Here is a 21,990-nt window from a genome sequence, read left to right as displayed (position 1 = left end):
ATTATGGAATTTTTTCCTGGATCCACCTTGCTGGTGTCAGCAGAAAATACCAATTCAGCTTTTAACCAAGATGCACAATGTTGGTTAAAAAATTATCACTTCAGTATCAGCCAGGCAAGCTGCATGTGAAATGCAGCACTAATGTAATTTCTTGAAGAAACTTATTAAAGTTTTGCAGGTAGACTTTCCAACAGCTAATGGTATGTTATGAAAGGGCTTATCAACTGGAAAAATAATTTCAGGATGTGAATTCCCATAGGTAGTTGATCATATATGTGTGCAATACAGACAAGACAACAACAAATTAGGATGAAATTATCTTTTTACTTAGTTGAGTCTTCCATCAATTAAAATGTAAGAGACAAGATACAAATGTAACCAAAGTTATTTTCTCTGTTGCTGGTGGTAACAACTGAACCAAAAACTTCAGTTTGTCTTGGGATATTGGAGCCTTCCAGTTTAATACTTCGGACATGTCCACTCCTCAAAATGAGTCTGCCATTCCTCACCATTGGTCCTGAAAACTAGAGCTAGAACTCTGAACCTTAATGCCTGTTTAGGGCACCATAATTACATTTATTTCAGCCCGCAGAGATAAATTCAGCTAAAAGAGCTGAATTCAGTTATTGCTACCTTTCCCCTTACAACAAGTTCAGTTCTATATAGCCAGTTCTATACTCCACAAACAAGATTCAACCATTCTCACTACTTGTCCTGGGCAGGGGTACTACTTGTACTTGGCAGGGGTATTTCTCCTTTATTTGGCCCTGGGTGGATCCTACACACATGCAGCATTCTCTGAGCTTTCTATTTGTGTTGCATATGATTGGATAAAGTAATTTTCCTTCACAATAACTAATATGGGACTATGTTTTAGATTAGTGCTGGAAAGTGTTGAAAATAGATGTTTAAATTATTGCTGAGCAGCATCTGCACCAAGTCCAGGCTTTTTCTGCCTCTTACACTACCTCACCAGTGAGGAAGCTGGGGCTGAACAGGAAGTTGGGAGGAGACACAGCCAGGACAGCGGATCCCAAGAGACCAAAGAGATATTCCATAGCATATGGTATCATGTTCCCTATATAAAGCAAGGGGAAAAAGAAGGAAGAGGGAGATGTTTGGAGGGATGACATCTGTCTTCCCAAGTAACCGTGATGTGTGATGGAGCCCTGCTTTCCTGAAGATGGCTGAACACCTGCCTGCCCAGGCAAAGGGGCAAACAAACTCCTTGTTTTGCTTTGCTAGTGTGCATGGTTTTTGCTTTTCCTACTGAACTGCCTTTACTTCAACCCACGGGTACTCTCCTGATTCTCACTCCCATCACCACAGGGTGATGAGCAAGGGCTGCGAGGTGCTCTGTTGCGGGCCAGGGTTAAATCATGACAGTACTCTACTACTGCTGGTGGTTACTGAACTTTAACTGCAGCAAAGTCCCTGAAAAAAGCCTCATTTTTCTAAGCATTTGGTGCATGAAGGCATAGAAAAAGTCTACATGAAGGACTTCCAGATAAGCCGCACTGAAGGGCCATAACCGATTCCTCTACATACTGTCAGGCACAATTAGGTTGCTGGTCGGTTTGTTTTTCAGAAGAGTCTCTATAACCGTTTAACATTTACAGGTAGGACTTTAAAAGAAACTGAAAAGGAAACCGACAAGAATTCATAGCCTAAGGTACAAAGTAGAGGTAAATCATATTTTACCTGAAGACATCATCCAGGGAAGTAACAACAGGTATTTTTATTGTCAATTTTATTGACAAACTGAATTTACTCCCTGTGATGACATCTTAAAGCTCAGGACATTCTGGGAGAAGACAGTCAAAACTCTTGACTGAGCAAGACTCATTAAATAATCCTTTTGACCTTGATAGAACTCAGTTGGCAGAAATTCTTCAGGATTTGATTATCTCCCTCTCCTATAAACATCTTTTGAATTCTCATACTTAAATATAGCCATGCACACTTCAAAATAAACACCACTTACATCTGTCTCTTGCTGATAAAGCAATGCCCATATGATAATTCTATCATGGAAGAAAAATATTTTCAGTTAAAGACCTTGACAAGGACTGCAAAGATTTAAAGGAGTGCTTCAGCTTGCCTGTTTACCAGATTAAACAGGTATTTCTAAATGGTATCTGCTTCATGGAAGAAAGAAAATTAGACCAAGGCTGGATAAAGGCTGTGTCTTGAACCTTCAATCTCCTCTATGTCTAGATACAGAGTGAAGACAAGATGCGAGCACTATCAGATGATAACAATGTGTACTTGTATTGCTAAGATGTAAATGGCAACACAAAGTCCAAGCCAGAGGCCTTAAAAAGGGAGGAAGAACGCACTGAAATTCAAGCAGTAAAAAAGTGACATCCTCATTTGGAAAAGAGTAGAACAATAATAAAATGAGCCTAATTTTCAAAGTAAAATTGTTAGAAGCAAATCTGGACTATGATTAATAGAATATAAACACCTAAAATTCTATTCTTTTGCTGCCATGATTGTTTACTACTAATTAAGCAGATAATTTTTTCACACTCCATTTGCAGCAACATCTTCTGTTTGAAGTGTTGTGAAGATGTTGTGTTTGTCCAACACAAACACTTGTAAATTTCACTTTTTGATGGTTCTACACTTTGATCAATTCGGTGCCTTTCATTACTTCACGAAAACTGGATTTTAGAGACTTATGCAATTTTCTGAGAATTGGTCATATGAAACACTTGATGACCTCTAACTTTGGTTCTTTACACCGTTGTCCATGTCACAGTTGAGGTGAGAAAACTAAAGTTGTGGAAAAGTCATATCAAGGATAAATATCAATACTGCTTCTGTTCTTTATAAAATACTTTGACATACCTCACGAATGGTAAAGGTCTGAAGCACAGTTTGTTCACAGACCCACAAGAAAATGAAGAGGGGAAGAAGGATGTTTATAATAGAAGCCTGATAGCTATAAGCTTAAAGCTCAAATCAGATTAATGACTTAGGATGTAGACATTCAACTGATAAAAATTTGGAAGTCACTGTCATATGATTACAGATTAAAATGGCAGCCACTCTCAAGATCAGGTGTATTTGGAAGCCTTCCACTACATTTTTTTATTAACTGGTATTCTGCAGAGGCAGATACACGTTATCTGAGTGTAAGAACAAAGGCTCTTAGGACAGCACAGGACAAACCAAGCACTAGCACAAAGTAAAACACCTGACACTAAAACTGACTCTGATTCTAGAGGTAATTAGCCTTCATGCCTTCTTGATATTTTTCTAACAGAAAACTTTAAATCTTCAGACTTTCTTTTTAGATCATTTAAGTCAAAGAGCTTTTTCGGCCACATAGCTCAAAGAGATACTAGGGAATTATTCCGAAAATACTGATTCCAAGTTCTGGGATGAGAATGCAGATAATGTATACATAATAAAATATGCTTAGAAAACATTCTTGTGAGAAAAAGAAAAAAAACATGAACTATTATTCTCCCTACAGAAAAGTGTTAATTAATGAGATGACTGAAAGCCATAAACAAAAATCTAAAGAAAACATAAAATCCAAAGGAGGTTGTGAATTAACTTGACACTATCCACTTCACTACACAAATGCAATACTTTTCATTGTGTACGGCACATCCTCCTCTCTTTTCTATTCCTAAGTACATATACATATAGTCTCTTACAAATTGCTAAACCCTTTGGTCAGGGCATTGCTTTTTGCCCTGAAAAGAGGGAGTGCACTCCACAGCTATGAAAGCTGGATCTCCTCACGGGCTGCTCTGGTTCAACACCACAGGTTGTCTTTCCAAGCAGGGAGAGTAAGACAGGCACCCAGGAACTGGTAGGCAGAGCTTGGTTGGGAGGCCTCAGCAATCTGTCCCTGACTGATCCCTGACTGACTGCCCCTGTTTCCCCATGAGGAAGAGGGTGAACTGACACTATTGCCTTCAGCCAGGTCTCACCTGGAGCCACCCCTGAGCATCACTGCCAAACAGTGACTATAGCAGCAACAAAACACGGCCCCAACACCCAAATGCCAGTCATACATGGGCTTAACCATTTACATAACCACAAAATACACTAATAAGAAGGGCATACACAAAATTCAAGATCAGAAAGACTGACAGGACAATGCATTCTTCTCCAAAGCATGCACACAGCTGCCTCAGGCCAGCTTTCAAGAGGGATCGTTCAGGCAGAAGGGCCCAGTTCAGGAAATCTGGGGTTTGATCTATGAGGATACAGGACTGTCAAAATACGGGTGATATGTCTTTGCAATTTCTTTCACTGCAAATCACTGATCCTTTATTAATTTTCAAACAAATAATGAATATTGGGAGAAAAAAATTGTCCAGCACAATGAAGCAATAATCCACAGACATGAAACACATTCTGCACTTCTCTCCTCATTCAACTCTGCAGCTACAAGAAGACAGTAGCACAGTAAACAAGCCTCCTCCTCCTCCTCAACACACTTAAACTCATTCTTCCCACACACAGCTGCCACTATCATGCATATTTCAAAGCCTCCATCTGGGCTTGACAACTGTACCTTCCTTTCTTCCAGCAAACAGAAATACACGTCCTACTCAAACAGGCATGGATGATACTGCGCTGTTTATTTCAAAAAAGAAGCTGTTCCACAAGTAGGTCATGTGGGTGGAAGCCTCCATGCTAACCTACATGTTCACCGGATAGGTTAGAGTTACTCTACATTCATTTTTCCCTCTTTCCAGCTAGAAATTGTCTTCAGGCAGCATGTGAGGATTCATGGTACTTGTCCAGGCTGCTGAATGCCTGGTTCTTCTGCATAAGCACCTACTGTTCGCACTGGGATTAACTTCACAGTATACACCCAGCAGGTTCAACATTTCCCAGAGATTCTTCATTTATGCCACATATGCTACACAGTGCAGGTACACCTCTTTCTGCCCAGAAATATGTCCATAATTACAACAGTTGTTGCAGACTGAGGACGTCCTGAACTCAGCATGCACACAGGCAGATCTCCAGTCTCTGGCCTCATCTTTTTTCTCCTAAGGTCAACTTGCATTGCTGGAGCAATGCCTCTTGAAGTGCTGCTGCAGCAGTCACCCACTCTGCACCCACAGCAGCAGCCTACATTCTACCATTTAAATAGCTATGTCTCTTCCTTCCTCCCTCATCAGCAGTCTGTACTCAGATCACCCTTCCTCTACCACCAAATGCACTCGCCTACATCCAGCATGTAAACATGCACCCTGCCTCTCCCCGCCTCTTGTTCTGCAGTGGCTGGGTAGGCAGAGGCTGAGGACAGTGCCCCTTGCAACATCAAGAAGGGTCAAAGCTACCCCAGGCTGTGGATCTTATCTTGGACAACAGAAGCTGGTGCCAAAGTGAAGTTAGGTTGCTCCTGCTCCACCAAGGGGGTAGCGCCTGGGTTCATTCACACCTGATGGCAATGTCTACATTTCCCATATCTTTGTGGACAACAGCAGCAGCAAGGGAGTCACCAAGTGAGACAGGGCAGACTGGAGGTCATGCTTAACAGCCCACGCAGAGCAGGTTGAATAGCCAGCCTCACCTCCAGCCCCACCCTGCAAAAAAACCCAAAGGTTGAATTGGAGTAATCTGTGGGCAGCCTCTGCCCCACATCACCTCCTGAACCACCTGAGATTAACAATGTTTTACATAAAGATCACACAATGAAGGTAATTCCTTAAGGATTTTAATGACTGTATGTTCAGCCAATTCCAGTGTCTTGTCTGTGCTTGCATTGGTTCAAATCACACTCCTCTGTAGAGAGATGTGAGGCACAGTTAGCAAATACTTCTTAAGCGTTTTGAGATCTTGTAATAAAAGGTACAATGGCACTACAAAGGAATTTTAGCAAGACGCTATCAGAAGATGTTAATTGTTTTCAGAAGATCTCTGTCTATCATAGATAGAGTACACTCTATCTATCTGTGCACTGCTTCTTTCTTGGAATAAGGAGAATAAAGGAGATGGTACACATCTAAGCATCCCTAAAGAGAACAGACAAGACTGATCATTTATAATGGTCAATCAGCTGTTTGTACTATTTACCTATGTTTTCTTTTGGGAAGACCACCAAGGAGAAATACTGCAAAGCAAACTCCAGTGGAAAGATACTTTCCACCCAGCATACTCATTCATTTTAGGTCATATGGAAAAAGATCTTCTGCCACTCTGTAGGCACTACCTGTCTTCCTACTTTAACAGCATTTCCAACAAACTGAGATATGGTCTTAATTTTTCTTAAGCTGATCATACAGGTTTTAAAATTTTTTCTTTGATATTTATCATAGTGCTTAGGAGGTCACCCAGGCATTTCATGCAGACTGCTGGTACACTCAATCATTTCAGTGTCTTCCTGCAGTAAATCAGAAGACATTATATTAATAAAAGATGGGTCTGTTCCAGGTCTGATTCAGAGTGCTGAATCCCCATCTACCTGGCTTAGAAAGATTCTTTAAAAAGATCAGTCTACTCTATGGAATTCTGACTATCAAGGATATGTCTTCTCTCACACAAGATATATACGCTTGAGACCAGCACAAAACACTGGAGTGGTTCAGAATGAGCACTCAAGGCTGTCTGTACCACAACCTAGCCAAAGAGACCTTGTCTGAAAATACACCACTGAGATACAGGCACACCATGCAAATAAGTATCTCATAAAACATGTTTGTCTCCATCACTACAGTTCTTTGTCTGCCAAATACCATTTGGTCACATTCATTTAGCACAAGAAACAAGACAGGCAAAATACAAGGTCTGCGAGGGAAAGACTGGCCAGAAGAGAACTTCTCTTGAACCATATTATTACTACTATTATTATTATTTGCTTCTGTCTTCAAAATACTTATTAATCCCTGTAGTCAAGTTGTACAAAAGAAAAAGAAAGAAAAAGAAAAAGAAAAAGAAAAAGAAAAAGAAAAAGAAAAAGAAAAAGAAAAAGAAAAAGAAAAAGAAAAAGAAAAAGAAAAAAGAAAAAGAAAAAGAAAAAAGTTAAACAGTTGTTCAGTTATTTTCTGGGCTTGGATTTATCACATCCTCTTCTGACTCTCACTTTCAAATTTAAATTTGTATTGACTATTCTGTACAGTACAGGTACAATTCCTATGAAATAAGGTAATATTTATGATTAAGTCACAACTTTCAGTGTTATAGTCCTCTTGTGACATCCATCTGGCCCTTGCTAAAGGAAAATTTAACGCCTTTTCAATTAATACAACTGACAAAATATTTCTGAATAACAATTTTTCACTGCAATTCCTTTGTAACATCATTTTGTCTGAGTATTTTAATGAAGACAATCAAATGCCTTGTTTGCATTTGATCAGTTGAACTGTACTGAAACCACGATTTTGAAATACTTTTTCTACATCTTTTTCCTCACAAGAAATTGTGAGATTGATTTTTTCCCTCCCATCTGGAACAAATTCATAATTTCTAAATTTACAATCACACCAGAAGAGGCATTAAAAAAAAAAACCCACAGAAAAAAGCCTCCTTCAATATTTTATGTCTTATCTTGCAATGTGCTGAAAAATCACATATTTCTAAGTCACATGCATAAGTGGATGCCTTGTATCTCCCAGAACTGAGAGGCTGACCTCAACTCCTGTGCAAACTAGGCAGAACACACGTGAATAATACAGAGAATACCTTCCCATCAGCTGTCAAAAGTAATGTCAAAATACCCCTGTAGACCAAAATCTTTGCTACTTTCCCATTAGCTGTTGGAAGTAATATCAAAATATCCCTGTAGATCTGGACCTTTGTGAGATGCACTGACCTCCTGGGACATTTCACCACGAGGCAGTTGTGAGCACCAGAGATGTGCCATACAGGTCAAACCCTGTGGTAGGGCTGGACTCTGACAGAAGTGGCACTGAGATCAAAGTGCTCCCATCACAACACAGCACTCTGACTGCTGCCCAGCCCTGTGTTCAGCACAGGAAGGTTTAACCAGGTAGGATACAGACCCTAGGTGGGTCGTATGTTGAGCATTCCTTGTTCCAAACATCACTTGACATCCTGGCTGACATATATTAAAAGATACTGACTCTAAACCACCTAGTCCAATCAGAATTGTATTTGTATTGACCTGGATTAGAGGCAACCTGATTTTACACTTCTGCCTTCTGGGCATGTGTTCAGCCTTGCTTGTGGTTGGAAATGGGGAAGTAGAGCCATGGCAGACTCATCTATATCCAGTAACCCCTCACAAAAATGAGTATGTTTTCATGTGGGTTTGAGAAAAAGATACCATTGTGAAATGTATATTTCTCTCTTTCCCTACTCCTAAATTGCACCAGGTGTTTCTGTATACAGCCAAAATTAGCACCCACAAACAAGGAATAAGTACTTGTATATATTCATATAAAAAACCTGCTTCTATTAACAGCTGACAAGCTAAGCAATGTTCAATAATATTTTGTCCATTTCACTGAAAGTAGCAGATTTCAAACCTCACTACGATTATTAAAAGATGAGTAATCTTATTAGAAAATATAAAATACAATTTAAATAATTTTGGCATCTCATTTAAAACAAGTACATTACAAAAAACAAAGATGGAAAATGTCTGAATAAATACTGATTCCTGATTCTGTACATAATTTTGATTTTTTCATGTTGAATGTCAGTTTTTATCAAGGACCTGCTTCTGAATTGGAAATTTTATCATTGAAAAATTGAATGGCAGACTACCAAGAAATGACAAGATTTTAACACTATAATAAACATTAGGATCATGATCCATTATGCTTAACACTTACAGGCTTTTTTTTTTCCCTGTAACCAGGATGCTTAAAAACTTGTTCAAAACAGAAAGCAAAGCTAAGAGCATTATGTAACAGCATAATTTACAAACTAGTTTATTTAAGGCCACACCACACCAAGATCAAGTTTTTCTAATGGAAAATGGTTTTTTTAATTAGTTTGGGTCTATACCAAAGGTGCTTTAAAAACACAAGAGAATGAATGACACTGAGTAGGTCTGGTAATTGGGAAGGACAGGGTGAGAACACAGAAAAATACATGAGAGTGAATGCACTGGGAGGAAAGACAGTATGTGTGAACGGTGGGGAAGGAGTGTAAGGAGTAGGTGGGGTAAGAAAAACAGCACTTGACAGGAAAACACAAGCTTCTGAAAGAACACTGGGTGTGCAACTGGAACTGCTAAAAGTCAAGGAGAGTATGCTGGGCTAGAAGATATTAGAACAGGGAAAGAGATATCACACAAGGGCATTCCTGTAAGAAAAAAAAAAGGTAGAAAATATACTGATATCTAACAGCACCTTGTAACCGAGGAGTCTGACTGGGTGATAAGGAGCACAAATGGATCAGGGCAAAGGGACAGCACTTTCACTGACAAAGTCAGCAGTGGATGAAAAAAGTCAGTCCTTGCACACTCTCAAGAACATTCATATTTTGCTTTTATGGTGCAGGTTGAATTTTAAAATCAAGAAGTTCAGATCCCATTGGCCCGAATGCTCAAAGTAACAAGAGGTCCCTCCACCCTTTTCTAAAAGGCATTTTCATAAAATACATCTTATCATTTGAACTCAGCCTTGTAATGAATAGGGAACAAAATAGCTTTGAAGTATTTTGGTAACATTTTGTAATAATTGTAAGTAGCTTCTGCCCCAAACCACAAGAAAAAGAAACTAAAACTTGGCCTGAAATGACATATAACTTAAAAGCATAGAATACAATCTATGGAAAACCAGAAGTGTCTAGCTTCCGAAATTATGCAGTCAATGAGTCAAGGAGATTTGAATGCTAATCTTCTATAATAATATATTAGAATTAGAAACATCATTAGCTCCTTAATAAATGGAGGAATATCCCTTCCTAGCCATGGCAGGCCATGAGACAGGTGCCCCAAAAGCTGTCTACTCTCTCCTGTCCTCTACAGTTGACACAGAAAAGCTTGAAAAGCATCTTGAGCCCCTATAATCTCTGAGTCGTTGTTCATTAGTTGGTCACCTAAATTGACTTCAGCAGTAGCAAACCAGTTTACTCAATGTGCACAGCAAATGGAGAGGCTTTGGAACAGAGTAGCTCTTATGAAGAGTTTGGTATTTTCAAATTATGTGCAGCCTAGGTAAATAACTATTGTATCAAACATACACAAATATGTGTATCCACACCTGAACACACTAAATCTCTTCCAGTCTCCTGAACTTTCAGTTCAAAAGTACAGTGCCATGCAGTTCCACTCAACAGAGGTTTCCATTGTGACTCACATATTCTTGGGACTCATTTCCTGGGACCTACTGGAATGCAGACAATTGTGTTTACTGCACAGTCCTTGGAACACAGAACAAGTAAACCCAGGTTAAGAAAGTTTTAACAGACTGGAGTCTCCATTTGTTTGTAAGCCTAAGTGAACAGCAAATAGGGACCTCTGCATCTGTCAGTGCATATGGCTTCTAACTAGGGACAAGCTTAGCAAGCACCCAGCGCTGAGCAGAGCACAGGAAGCCAAACACGTACGCGCAGGGAAGTGCTGCTGTGACACCAGTGCCCCCAGCCAGGGGGCTGTGTGGGGACACTGTGTGGGTGTGCGGGAGGAAGAAATGACAGAGAGGAAAAGGAAAGGAGGGAAATCTGAGGGAGCTAGCACATGCTGGTTTAGCCAAGAAATACCAGCCATCCTGCTTCTCCATCCCTTGCTTCCCCTCACTTTGTCCTCACAGGTGGCAGTCAAACACCTAAATACCAGTTTGTCACAAGACTGCTCAGCATGGTGCACTCTGTCACCTACACACTTCAGCTGTTATGTACGACTCCTTTTCTCTCTCACTTCCCTACTTCCTTTCTTTACACAGGTGAGCCTGCACAAGCAATGCCCATAAACAACTTGTGTCTTCCCTACGGCCAAGGGCCCCACTACCATGCCCCAGGACCAGCGACTTGCTCCAACATTAGTTGTATGAAATGCTTCCACCACTTCAAGCACAAGCTTGTTAAGCACCTCGCAGGGAAAACATCCTTTTTGTATTCTTGCATTTTACCTACTCATATAGCAGCATTAAATGTCAGCAAGTTTTTTTTTTCCTTTTGCATCTGATTAAGTACATTTAGGAACATATGCCACCGGTGCTTTGCATGTGGAACTCCCACTCATGCTGAATTCTAATAATAGTAGCAATAATAATAAATAACCATTTATTACTTATGTGTTGCCAGGACCAGAAGGCCTCAAGACACATTATAAAATATACACAAATATAGGGAAGAAAAAAGTAAATTTACTCTCAGGTACACAAACCCCTAGGTTCAAAAAATACACAAATACAGACAGCACTGCCTAAAATCAAAAATGCGCCAAAAATCCCTGATAGAGTAAAATTTAAATTATCAGCTAGGTCTCTCCCTTTACAAGCAGTTCAAATAGTCTGAAGAGTCTACCAGCACTAGAAGAGTTAAGATTCAGCCTCTTAAATGGTTTCACTTGGACCAATTAATTGCAAAAACCTATCATTCCTTGTGCGTTGCTTTACAAGTAAGGAAGGAATTAGTGAGGGATTTTACATCCTGCTCTCCCACCCATTCTATTCTACTTTACCAGGACACCAAATATTCAGCTAGGAAAAATGCAGCAGTACTAGTTTTGTTTTAAGCCACACTGCAGAGGCCTCACGCACTTTAAAACAACTAACCTGACAGACAACTGTGGCAAAAATACCTGAACCATTATCAGCTACACACAGATTTAAGTGGAAATTATTATACAATTGTACCTTTTGGCATACTTGTTTGGAAAACCTACTGTATACTGGATTCTTGTAAGGGCAGTGGCAAAACAAGATGTTCAGGGAATGCAACTAGAGGCATTTAAATGGTACTTTCAAACTCCCAAGGGAAAATTGCATGGATTTAGCTTAGTTGCCAGAAGGAGCCTTCATGCAAATGAAAATCAGGTTCTTATTTTCCCCTAGCATTTCACATGAGCTTAGCCTGTTTTCAACCAACAGAATCCCTAAAATTTCCAGCATAAAAGCAATTTTGCAGTATTAAAAAAAAAAAAAAAAGCAGCTTAATTACAATTGTGACTGGGAGAGATGCTTGTTTTTAAGTCTTATCAAAACATACTTAGAAATTTTAACTTACTTGAAGTTTCTTCCTGTCTGAAAAGTCTGGAAGTTTTAGTTTAGCTTCCAATAGATTTTGTTTTTTCTTCAGAGCTGGGTTAACTTTTCCATCCACTAAAGTGAAACACAGCTTTTCCAGTGGTAGCATATTTACGTAACCATGCTGAATTGAAAAATATCTTGCATTATACATAATAAGAGTAATGGAACAAACAAAGCCTGCAAGACTTTGAAGACTAATAGCAAATTCAGAACTTTGGAAAATACAGTAAGGGGAAAATGTAATTATACAAATAAATGCTGGCAATTAAGGCAAAATTTGAAAAAACTTTCATTGGAAGGATGAAAGCTTTTCATATTCACCCATTCAAAAGCTGTTCTACAAAATAAGTCAACTGTCAATTTTGTTTCTACCTTATATGCTGTATATATGCATATATATATATCTCTATATATACATACTGGAACATCAAGATGAGAAGACTGGGCCTCAGATTCAAATACTTAAAAAAAAACCCCAAAAACCTACACTGAAAGGAGTTTGATGTTTTGCATGAATGTTTTGCAAGCAATAACATCACTTTTACTTCAAATACAGAAATATCCAATGTGAACTTTCTTATACACCACTATTTATTTCACTCTTGAATTCTGCAGAAAGCATACTAACCTGTCACTGGTGGTAATCTTTTTTACATTTACTGTCTGGAATTGCATTAGTAATTACAACTACAAATGACAAGAAATTCTCCACCCACACTGTGCTCCTCTCAATATCAGTCTGTATTAAACCAGCACAATTAGAAAAATGTTTTCTAAATATTGCATTAGGATATGCAGGCCCTCACAAAACCTATTATTAGATATGGAAGGTTGCAGAACGGAAAACACTTCATCTAATAGAAGGAATCTAAGTTTTTTTTATTGTTTTGTTCAGGTGAATACACACTCGGCATAATCCTTCACAATGAATCTCATACATTGTGTTCAATACACTGCAGAATTGCTTAGTTTTTCTTTATTACATTCCATAATTTTACTTCATTCAAATCTGCAAACTTGTATCTGTGGAATGTGAAGGTTTTGTAATTTCATGAAGGCTTTTTTTTTTTACTTATACATCAACTTCAATTTTGCTGTACAGTGGCATCTTAGCACATTTAAGTTTTCCACCACAATAATAATAAAACATTTTTTATCATGTGAGGGTTTCCCAGTTTTCAGATAATCAAATTTATTTTTCTTCTTTTTCAGCCTAAGGACAAAGCAAGTCCATTGTATGTATGTATTCAGCCTAAGGACAAAGCAAGACCCACATGGTCATCTACCCTACATGTCTTCGTACATCCTAAGGTTCACATAACTGCAAAGACTCAAGTGTTACTTGACTTTTATTACAAATATATTTAATTTAGAACACTAAATTTCTAATTTTCTCTACTAGTTAAGAGTATTATTTGATAGGTTATACAGATCTTTACTACAACTTAAGAAGGTCATTCTTCCAGAATCTATTCCTTGTATAAACTTACATGTCTGCATTAACATAACACAAAGATAAGGTCAAAAATACAATTATTAAATAATTTTTAAATACTTATATTCACAATGGATTAGGACAGCACAGAACCTCAATGACTTCAGAAAAGAACTTTAACATAGAACACTAGATGTGTTGTCCTTGTTTAAACCAATTGTTTAAAACAATTTTGCCATATGAAGGCATATAAAATTATCTGAATTATCCTTACCACTATAATAAAATTTTAAAGAAAATAATTCAACTGCTATACAACATGTAAATAGGAAGTTTTTCAAAGGGCTACTAAACCATCTTCTTGAAGTTGTCATCATTTGAAACTGTTGTGGCAAAACTCTACAGATGGTACACTTGTGCAAAACACGGCACTGCTCCATATCATTTACCTACTCCAAGTTCTTAAAAAATATTACTGACCTTACTCAAATCTATCATCATAGAAAGTGATCCCAATTTTTCCTCTCTTCCATTCTCCTGATTTACACTGCCAATCCTATTGCCAACACAAATAGTTCAAGATAGCCATAACTTCCCTGAGAATTCCCAAATTAAATGTACATCACACTTAAGTACAATTGTAAAATAAAGGCAGACTAATGCATTGTGAAAACGGAACACTTCAATGTAGTGCTCAAATTCCACTCAATTTGTAATAGCACTACCAAGAGCAAATGGATGAATAAAAAAGGGTGACACTATTACATTTATATTACTGCATGAACAGTACTCTACATTACTGTTCCCCAGACATGTTTACACCCCAAGAGCGAAAAAAAAAGCTCTGACACACTTAAAAGACTCTCCTAGGTATCTTGTTACCTTTTCTCTCAAATACTTTAAGTATCATAAAAGACACCTCATCTTGTTATTCCTGAAAATGCAATCCCTTTCTATGTAAACTAATAAATTCTCTATTGACTGTATTCTCTGCTATAATGCGACCACAAAATATTTAGATATGATAATGAATTACTACTGGTAATAATGCATAGTAATAATTTACACTTCTGGAATCTTCTCACTCAAAAACTATAAAACACTTGTGTATCAGGTTAACTTCATAGACAATTAGAAAGGAAATCATAAGGTGAAATTTATTTTACTAAGGGAAATCCTGTAGAAGAGTCATAGATTCACTCCATAGAGTGTGGACTGTCTTCTGTTTGTGGCAAGTGTAACCCATACAGTTAGCAATGAAACTTGTTCAATTTCAGATAATACACCAACGGTACAGTTTATTATTCCTTAATTCAGAATCTTTAGGCCTCTAGTATTTTTTGGTCCTTTTATTTCCTGTCAGCTTGACTAAATACAAATTGGGCACAAATCACCAAAAAATTTTAAGTCGTACTTTGTTAAACTGGTATCTTTTTTTGTTGTCTAGTGACTGTATCTCATACAACTTCATAACTAATACACTAAATAAATAAATAAATTGTAAGTCTAACAACTCAAGTTTCTAGTCCTGCTGATTAACATGGCCCTCTGAAAGTGTTCAAAGCCAAGGAACTAATTTCTGATCACTTATCTGAACTTCATCAAACTAAATCTAAAGGTGTTTTCTGCAAAAAAATTTACAGCATTTACTGGTAAAAAATATGTGATGGGAACAGAGAACATATCTATTTTTTGTGCAACTCAATCTGCCAGGCAATGTATAAAAAGTTCACACAGACACACAAACATCCTGCTCTTTCTTTCAAGAGAATAATAAATGTATAACATCAGGCAGCTTTGTATATGAGCAAAATCTGTTCCTCTCTAGCTTTGACTACCCTGAATCAACTCATAGGAATACCCAGGTTAACATTCTGATATTCAAAATGGGACCATTAATCTTATGACAATTAATCATAAAACACAACACTTGAGGTTGCTTCCAAAAATCTGGCCTTGCCTTTTGTCTCTGTAACTACCCTGCGCTGCCTATCAGGGAGACCTTAAAATTATAAAATGGAAAACCAGAAAACCATAAATTTGTTAATACACATGCACTAGTATCTTGGTTTACACTGTTTTCTTTGAGGAATAAGGTTTCCAGAGAAACTGCACAATGAAAACTAGAAGCTATTTACACCAGCACATCCCTTACTAAGGAGGTACATTTAAAAGTCTAAGTTACTTTTCTTCTAATTACACACACCCAAACAGATAAAGTACATTTTGCCTCTTCTCCCAACAACAATAAGAGATAAGAGAAACTGAAGAATAAATGCAATAGCAACTTTTAAAAAACTTGGTGCAATGGATTCCTCAACAAATGTCTATCTATAAAGGCAAGTATGTGATTGCAGTGTTTGCAGGATCACCAAGTACTGTTATCTTTAATCTAGATACTTCAAGTAACTACAGAAATACGTAAGGAAAATTTGTGAGGGATTTACAAAAGATTACAAACTTGTTGCAAAGAATCACATCTGCAGGCATAATTTCTGGCCTAACTTAAACTTCAGCTATGATACTCAATGAATTTATGGGATGTGGTACAGAACAGCACTGTCCTGCAGCATTCTACTATTAAAGCACAAAATCGTGAATCTGAGTTAAACAAAGGCAGCTATACAAGAAATTTTAGGCCTATTTCTTGAAATATCCCATCTGAATCAAATTCTTTGCTGTTTTCACAGGAACTAACCTCAGGGCTTGGTTTGTGCTTTGAGTTTAAATGAAAGCAACACATAGATTTGAACTACCCTGAATATTCAGTTCCATAATTCCATCTGCTGGGCCCACCTACTGATTTTGGCAGTAACTCTTCACCTCTTCATACCTTGGTTTTCCACTCTATACATGACAAAGAAGACACTGCCACCTTTTCTGTGTGGGCTTTGCAATACACAGACACTAGGCAGGTATCTCTGCCACCTTTTGTATAAGCAGGCTAAGTATCTACCACCTCTACATAACAAGGTATTACTATTAGTAACAACAATCAGGAGCATCTTGAGTGTAATGTCAAAATATACTGCCTATGCATTGCTTCATAAACCAGAAAAAATATTCCACTGACATTAAGATGTTTTAGGGAACGTTACCACCACATTTGCAACTGGGAAAAAAAAAATAAAAAGGTAAGTCATCAGAATGACAGTGGTTAAAAGAAGTCATTGGTTGCACTTGTTTTCTTTCCTAATTCAAGGACAGGAGAGATTAAGAATGAGCATTGGCATCCAAAACACTACTGAGCTATGAACATCCAAAATACTTTGCATGGACAGGGACATTACATTTGTATTAAAGAAGTTCCTCATAACGCTCAACTTGCCTGAATGGTGTAAGGGCTCAAAGTCGACTGTTCAAATCATTGCATACACTCATAATGTTTTATTGTTTTAGAGTCCAAACTACTAGATTTTCATAATTCAGTTCAAAAGTATATTACTTGCAGATAACTGTAAATCATTTCCCACAGCACCTCTACAAAAACGGCTACTTAGAACTCCAAGAGATTTATGGATGCTGAGACTGGAACGAACATCCCTTTGCAAACAGACAGATGAAAAAAATTCCAAATTGCTTTTCAGATTAAAGTCATAAACTGACTTTTCTCAAAAACTGGTAGCAGTTTTTGGAAGCAGAAAGAACTTCTACGTGCTTCTGTGATGTCAAAGATGAAATCTCTGTTTGTGGAGGGACAATCTGTAGCAAGAACACACGTCTGCCAAGACTCTGGCATTGATGATATTTTGTCTAGACAGCCTTTGAATGTGACTGACACAGGAACAGTGCACATGGCTGAGCAAACTGAAACTTATGGAAGAGCTTTTCAAGACTTAGTCAAGATACAGGATTTTGGAAATGTGCCTAACATCCTCCAACCATGCTTCCTCGTATCCTCCTCAGGAATCTAACTGGTTTTGATTTGTCAAGTCTCCTAGTCGTCCCAGGGAACAGAAAGATAGATTTGCTTACATAAGATGCTGGGGCATCTTACGGCGGGGCCATTTGGATGTAACCAAATATCATTAGCAAGTGGAGAACTCTGCATGCTGGCTAGTCACTGAGAAGGCATTCAAGCCATTGAATTGTGTGGTATTTTGAAGACTAAGAAATTGCTAAACCTTTTCTCAACTACTGGGCTTGACTGTGAGAAACACATGACAACTATTAGCTAAAGGACAGAAATTACTAGCTGCAGTTGATAACTATTCTAGATATTTTAGAAAGTACTACATATTTACCTTGACCTTTTGCGCCACAAGAGATGTAGCAGGAACCCTGTACATACTTTGATGGAAAAGTCCATGTGAACTTGCCACAGACAAGGCTATAATTTTTGGGAAATTATGACTATTATTTAGTTAAATTTTCACTGTATGACAGCCCTGGTTGACTTAGTCCTTGAGCAACCGTCAGGGCTAGAAGAAAAAAGGTGAGGGAGGCTCAAAGAGATTATCGGCTTTTAGCTTTAGCTGGTTCACTTCCAATTCAACTGTCACTGAAGTCAACAGCTACCCCCCTAGCTTACTGGGATTATATTATAACTTCTATTAACCAATATTACAGACAGTACTGTTCAGCAACCCAAAAGGTAAAAAAAAAAAAATAGATTCTAGTTTGTCCTCCAGAGAAACATCAAGCTTTAAGACACCCAATTAACAGTTGCCGCAAAAGCACTAGTTACTGCTGTGGATCCTCAGAACTCCAGGAAATTTTTGCACCTCAAAAAAAAAACCCTGGCTAAAAAGTAGATGCTTCTTCTGTGCAACTAAAATACCGACCTCAGTGAACCTTAACTTAATCCTCATACAGAAATCTGCACACTTGACCTGCTTGGCTACTAGTGTTTGAGTTTGTTCTCCAAGGCCACAAACCTACTGAGTCAGTACCATGTGTGTAGACAATAGCAGCAATACTTGTGAACCTACAATGACGTTCTGACAAGAGGTGTTATCACTGGGAGGCACTGAAATACCTGCATTTTGGGACTTTTCAGTAACTGAGCTGGAACCGCAAAACTTCTCACCTAATTACACCATAGATACAAATAAATTTTAAAAAAGTATTTTGATCTAGGTACTCGGTGTAAGTTGGCTACCAAATTTCTGAATCAGAAACGAAGTTTCTCCAATCTCCTCTCTCCCCCCTCCCGCTCCCTCTCCTGCCACCTGCACTAAGGGAACACTTGTGGAGGCAGCAAGCCTGGAAAGCTCAGATTACAAAGAGCCCTGGCTAGCACCTGGTGTTTTCCAGCAGGCCAGCATGCTGGTGACTCTTCCAGATCTGAACCCTTATGAAGAAATATGATGAAATGACATGTCTTTTATTTCATACACTCATTTATGGATTTGCAACCAAAACCAACAGGATCTGGCAAGTTGGAGTTGCCTTGCACTTTTTGCATCACTGACGCGCCTGCACCTGTGCCGGATGGATTCCTCGAAAGGGCCAAAGGGAGCAAGACATATATTTGATTTTGACAGCACACGGGAGCCAGGCGCTGGGCCAGCAGGTTCTGGTGCTCATTGTCGGCCATTAGAAAAGGCGAAACACATCAGCAGCACCGGGTTCGTGACAGGCCGTCAGGCGCACCTTCCCCACGGCCGCTCACACGCAGCAGCCGCTCGGCTTTGTCCGTGCCTCTTTCGGTTCAAACCAGCCGGCTGCGCGGTGTCCGGCTGGCTCCCCTCACGGCCGGCCCTGCAGCCCCAACATGTCGCCGCCCCCCTTTAAGGTCACCGCATGGCGAAGCCGTCGAGCGCCGGGGGCCGCGATGCGCCCGGGCCGCGGCCGCTCCACGGGCGGCCCGAGGGAGGGGGCAGGGCCACGGCCACCGCCGGGGGCACTTACCAGGTCTATGAAGGTCAGAAATTTCCAGCTGCCTCCATAGGTCTGATGCGCGGGCATATCTATGGCCTTGTAATTGCACAGGATGGAGCAATAGGACAGGAGGATGGCGGCGTGCAGCACCTGGCAGGGCACCAGCGCCATGTTTGCGGCGCGGGGTGCACGTTCGTGTGCCTGTGTCTGTGTCCCAGTGCCCCGTGTGTGTGTTTCCGTGTGTCCCGGTGTGTGTGTGTGTATCCCCGGGTGTGTGTGCGCGCCGTGCGGGCGGGACTCCCAGCGCCTCCGCGGCCCCGGCCGGGGCGGAGCGCAGGGCCCGCGCGAGGTGGCGGCGGCGGCGGGGCCGCAGGGCCGGGCGGGCGGGCTCGGCGCGCTCCCGAGCCTCAGCTCCGCGGCCGGGCTGGGCCGGAGCAGACCGGGCTGTTCCGGAGGGAGCGGAAGGACGGCAGCGCTAGCACGAGTTAATTGTAGAACCCAGCTGTCCGCCGGCTTTCAAGCGAGAACTGCAATGAGTCAGCAATTACGGGTTGTAATCGCCTTGCTCGGAGGAACGCTGCGGCTCGTGCGACCCCCCCGCTGCCGGCGCTGCCAATAGGCCGGCGGAGCAGGTGCCTCCGCCCCGGCGGCGGTAGCGCGGCTCTGGCTGAGCGCCCTGTGTGCCGCTCCTGGGCTGCTCTTCGTATGTCCGTAACCCACGTTTGTCCGTAACCCACGTGTGCCCGTACAGCGGCCCCGCCGGGCAGAGCTCTTGTTTTGCCCTCTGTATTCCTGACGCACCTGCAGGTTTCTCAGTGTTTCCACTCATCCCACCCACACAGACGTTTGCTAGAATTGGGTTCTCCAATGCCCACTCACAAGGCCTGTGAGATGGGAGTCTCCCGAGACCTGGGTTGAAATGAAGTACCAGCATTGTAAGACATGATGCCCTGGGGCATCCTACCAAGAGACTGGAGCGTGCCTCTGACAAGGAAAGGTCCAGGAAGCTGGGCCTGTTCAGCCTCGAGAAGTGATGACTGAGAGGGGACCTCATCAATGCCTGTGAGTATCTTAAGGGGGGGTGTCAAGAGGATGGATTCAGGCCCTGTTCAGTGGTGCACAACAGTAAGACAAGAGGCAACATACAGAAACTGATGCACAGGAAATTCCACCTGAGAATCAGGAAGAACTTCTTTACTGTGTGAGTGACCATGCACTGGAACAGGTTGCCCAGAGAGGTTGTGGAGTTTCCCTCACTGGAGATGTTTGAGAACCATCTGGACACAATGCTGTGCCATGTGCTCTAGGATGACCCTGCTTGAGCAGGGAGGCTGGAGCAGATGATCCACTGTGGTCCCTTCTAATCTGACCTAATCTGTGATTCTGTTCTCTCAGCAGAGGTTTAATCACCACAGGGATCCTTGATAACTAGAAGTCAAGGGGGACTCATGTTTGGACTCCTGCACCTTAAAAAAGAAAGCTCTTAAGGTGCTTGATTGCAGGGTAAATATTAAATTTGCTCCACCATCTGGAGAAGTTATTTTTAAGGGGAAAAAACCCACGAGCAGGAGTCCCATTTGAACATTCTTCAGTTTTACTCTCCACTCTTCAATAAACACCTCAGCAAAAGCTCACAGAAAATCTTAACCTCATTAGAAAAGCTTTCATACAACCTTGTAAGTCAATGTGAAAGTCTTAAGTGAACCAGAATGTTGTACATTATGACACTCTTGTTCCCCATTTTTCTTCTTTAAGTGAAGAAAATCACAAGGCAGGCTAACTATCGTGCCAGGCCCAGCCAAGCTTCTTCTTGGTCAAAAACTCTTCTTTATTATGCATTTCTAATTCCTACCTTTGAAAGGAAGCGTAAATCCATTGTGGGTGGATTCTTTGAGCCTGTGTCCTTTCTAATGTTGCGTCTCTGTAATGTATTCTAATAAGAACTAGATTAGATTGGAGGCTGCTATTAGCCTGTATGTGCTACTGTGGACTTCAAACTCTGTTTTTTAAGAGACCAGCAGCAAAGTCTTTCGTGACTGTCATTGAAGTTGGTTTGCAATAGATTTTACTTTCCTTTGGATTTGATCTTAAATATTTTTCAGCGAAGTAAAATTTAGAAGTTTACTGCTTTGCCCTTTACATTGCTGTATGAATGCAACTGTTTTGTACTTGGTAAACATTTCAGGTTTTGGATTAAATGTTTAAATCGCAATTAGGTAAACTTTTACCATGTAAAATCAGCTATTCAGGGCTACCCTGTCATTTTTCAGATCCTGGTGTTTAAACACTTGTTTGTATGTAAATTGTGAAAAGATTCAATTTTCATAGGCCACATACTGTAAATTCACTTGAAAGTGGGATTTTGACACAGGTCGTAGTTGTCATCCACTTGGGATGAGAGATAGCATTAGAAAGGAGAAATAATTGAAAGTGCTGGTGTGTCTTGGATGGGAGATGTTATTAAGGGCTGTCTACTACAGGGGAGGAAGCAAGATGCCTAAAACTCTGTCAGTGCACTGAGTGGAAATAAATAAAAAGGGGGGGTTCCCATCCAATGATACAAAATGAGTAGCACAGTGCTTTTACTATTTG

At 40.1% G+C, this 21,990-nt stretch overlaps 1 protein-coding gene across 2 annotated transcripts in view; it reads right to left on the bottom strand.

Annotated features, from left to right (window-relative positions):
* Positions 1–19,736, bottom strand: part of AIG1 (androgen induced 1) — a 126,182-nt gene extending 106,446 nt beyond the window's left edge. For both annotated transcript variants that reach the window (XM_033054950.2, XM_033054951.2), the window contains exon 1: positions 19,429–19,736. In XM_033054950.2, coding sequence (XP_032910841.1) covers positions 19,429–19,569 — 141 coding nt within the window. In that variant the 5' untranslated portion in view covers positions 19,570–19,736. The remainder of the gene's footprint in view (positions 1–19,428) is intronic.
* Positions 19,737–21,990: the final 2,254 nt, after the last annotated feature.

Source organism: Catharus ustulatus, chromosome 3 (assembly GCF_009819885.2).
Source record: "Catharus ustulatus isolate bCatUst1 chromosome 3, bCatUst1.pri.v2, whole genome shotgun sequence".
Taxonomy (NCBI): domain Eukaryota; kingdom Metazoa; phylum Chordata; class Aves; order Passeriformes; family Turdidae; genus Catharus; species Catharus ustulatus.
This window is presented reverse-complemented; position numbering and strand designations above follow the sequence as displayed.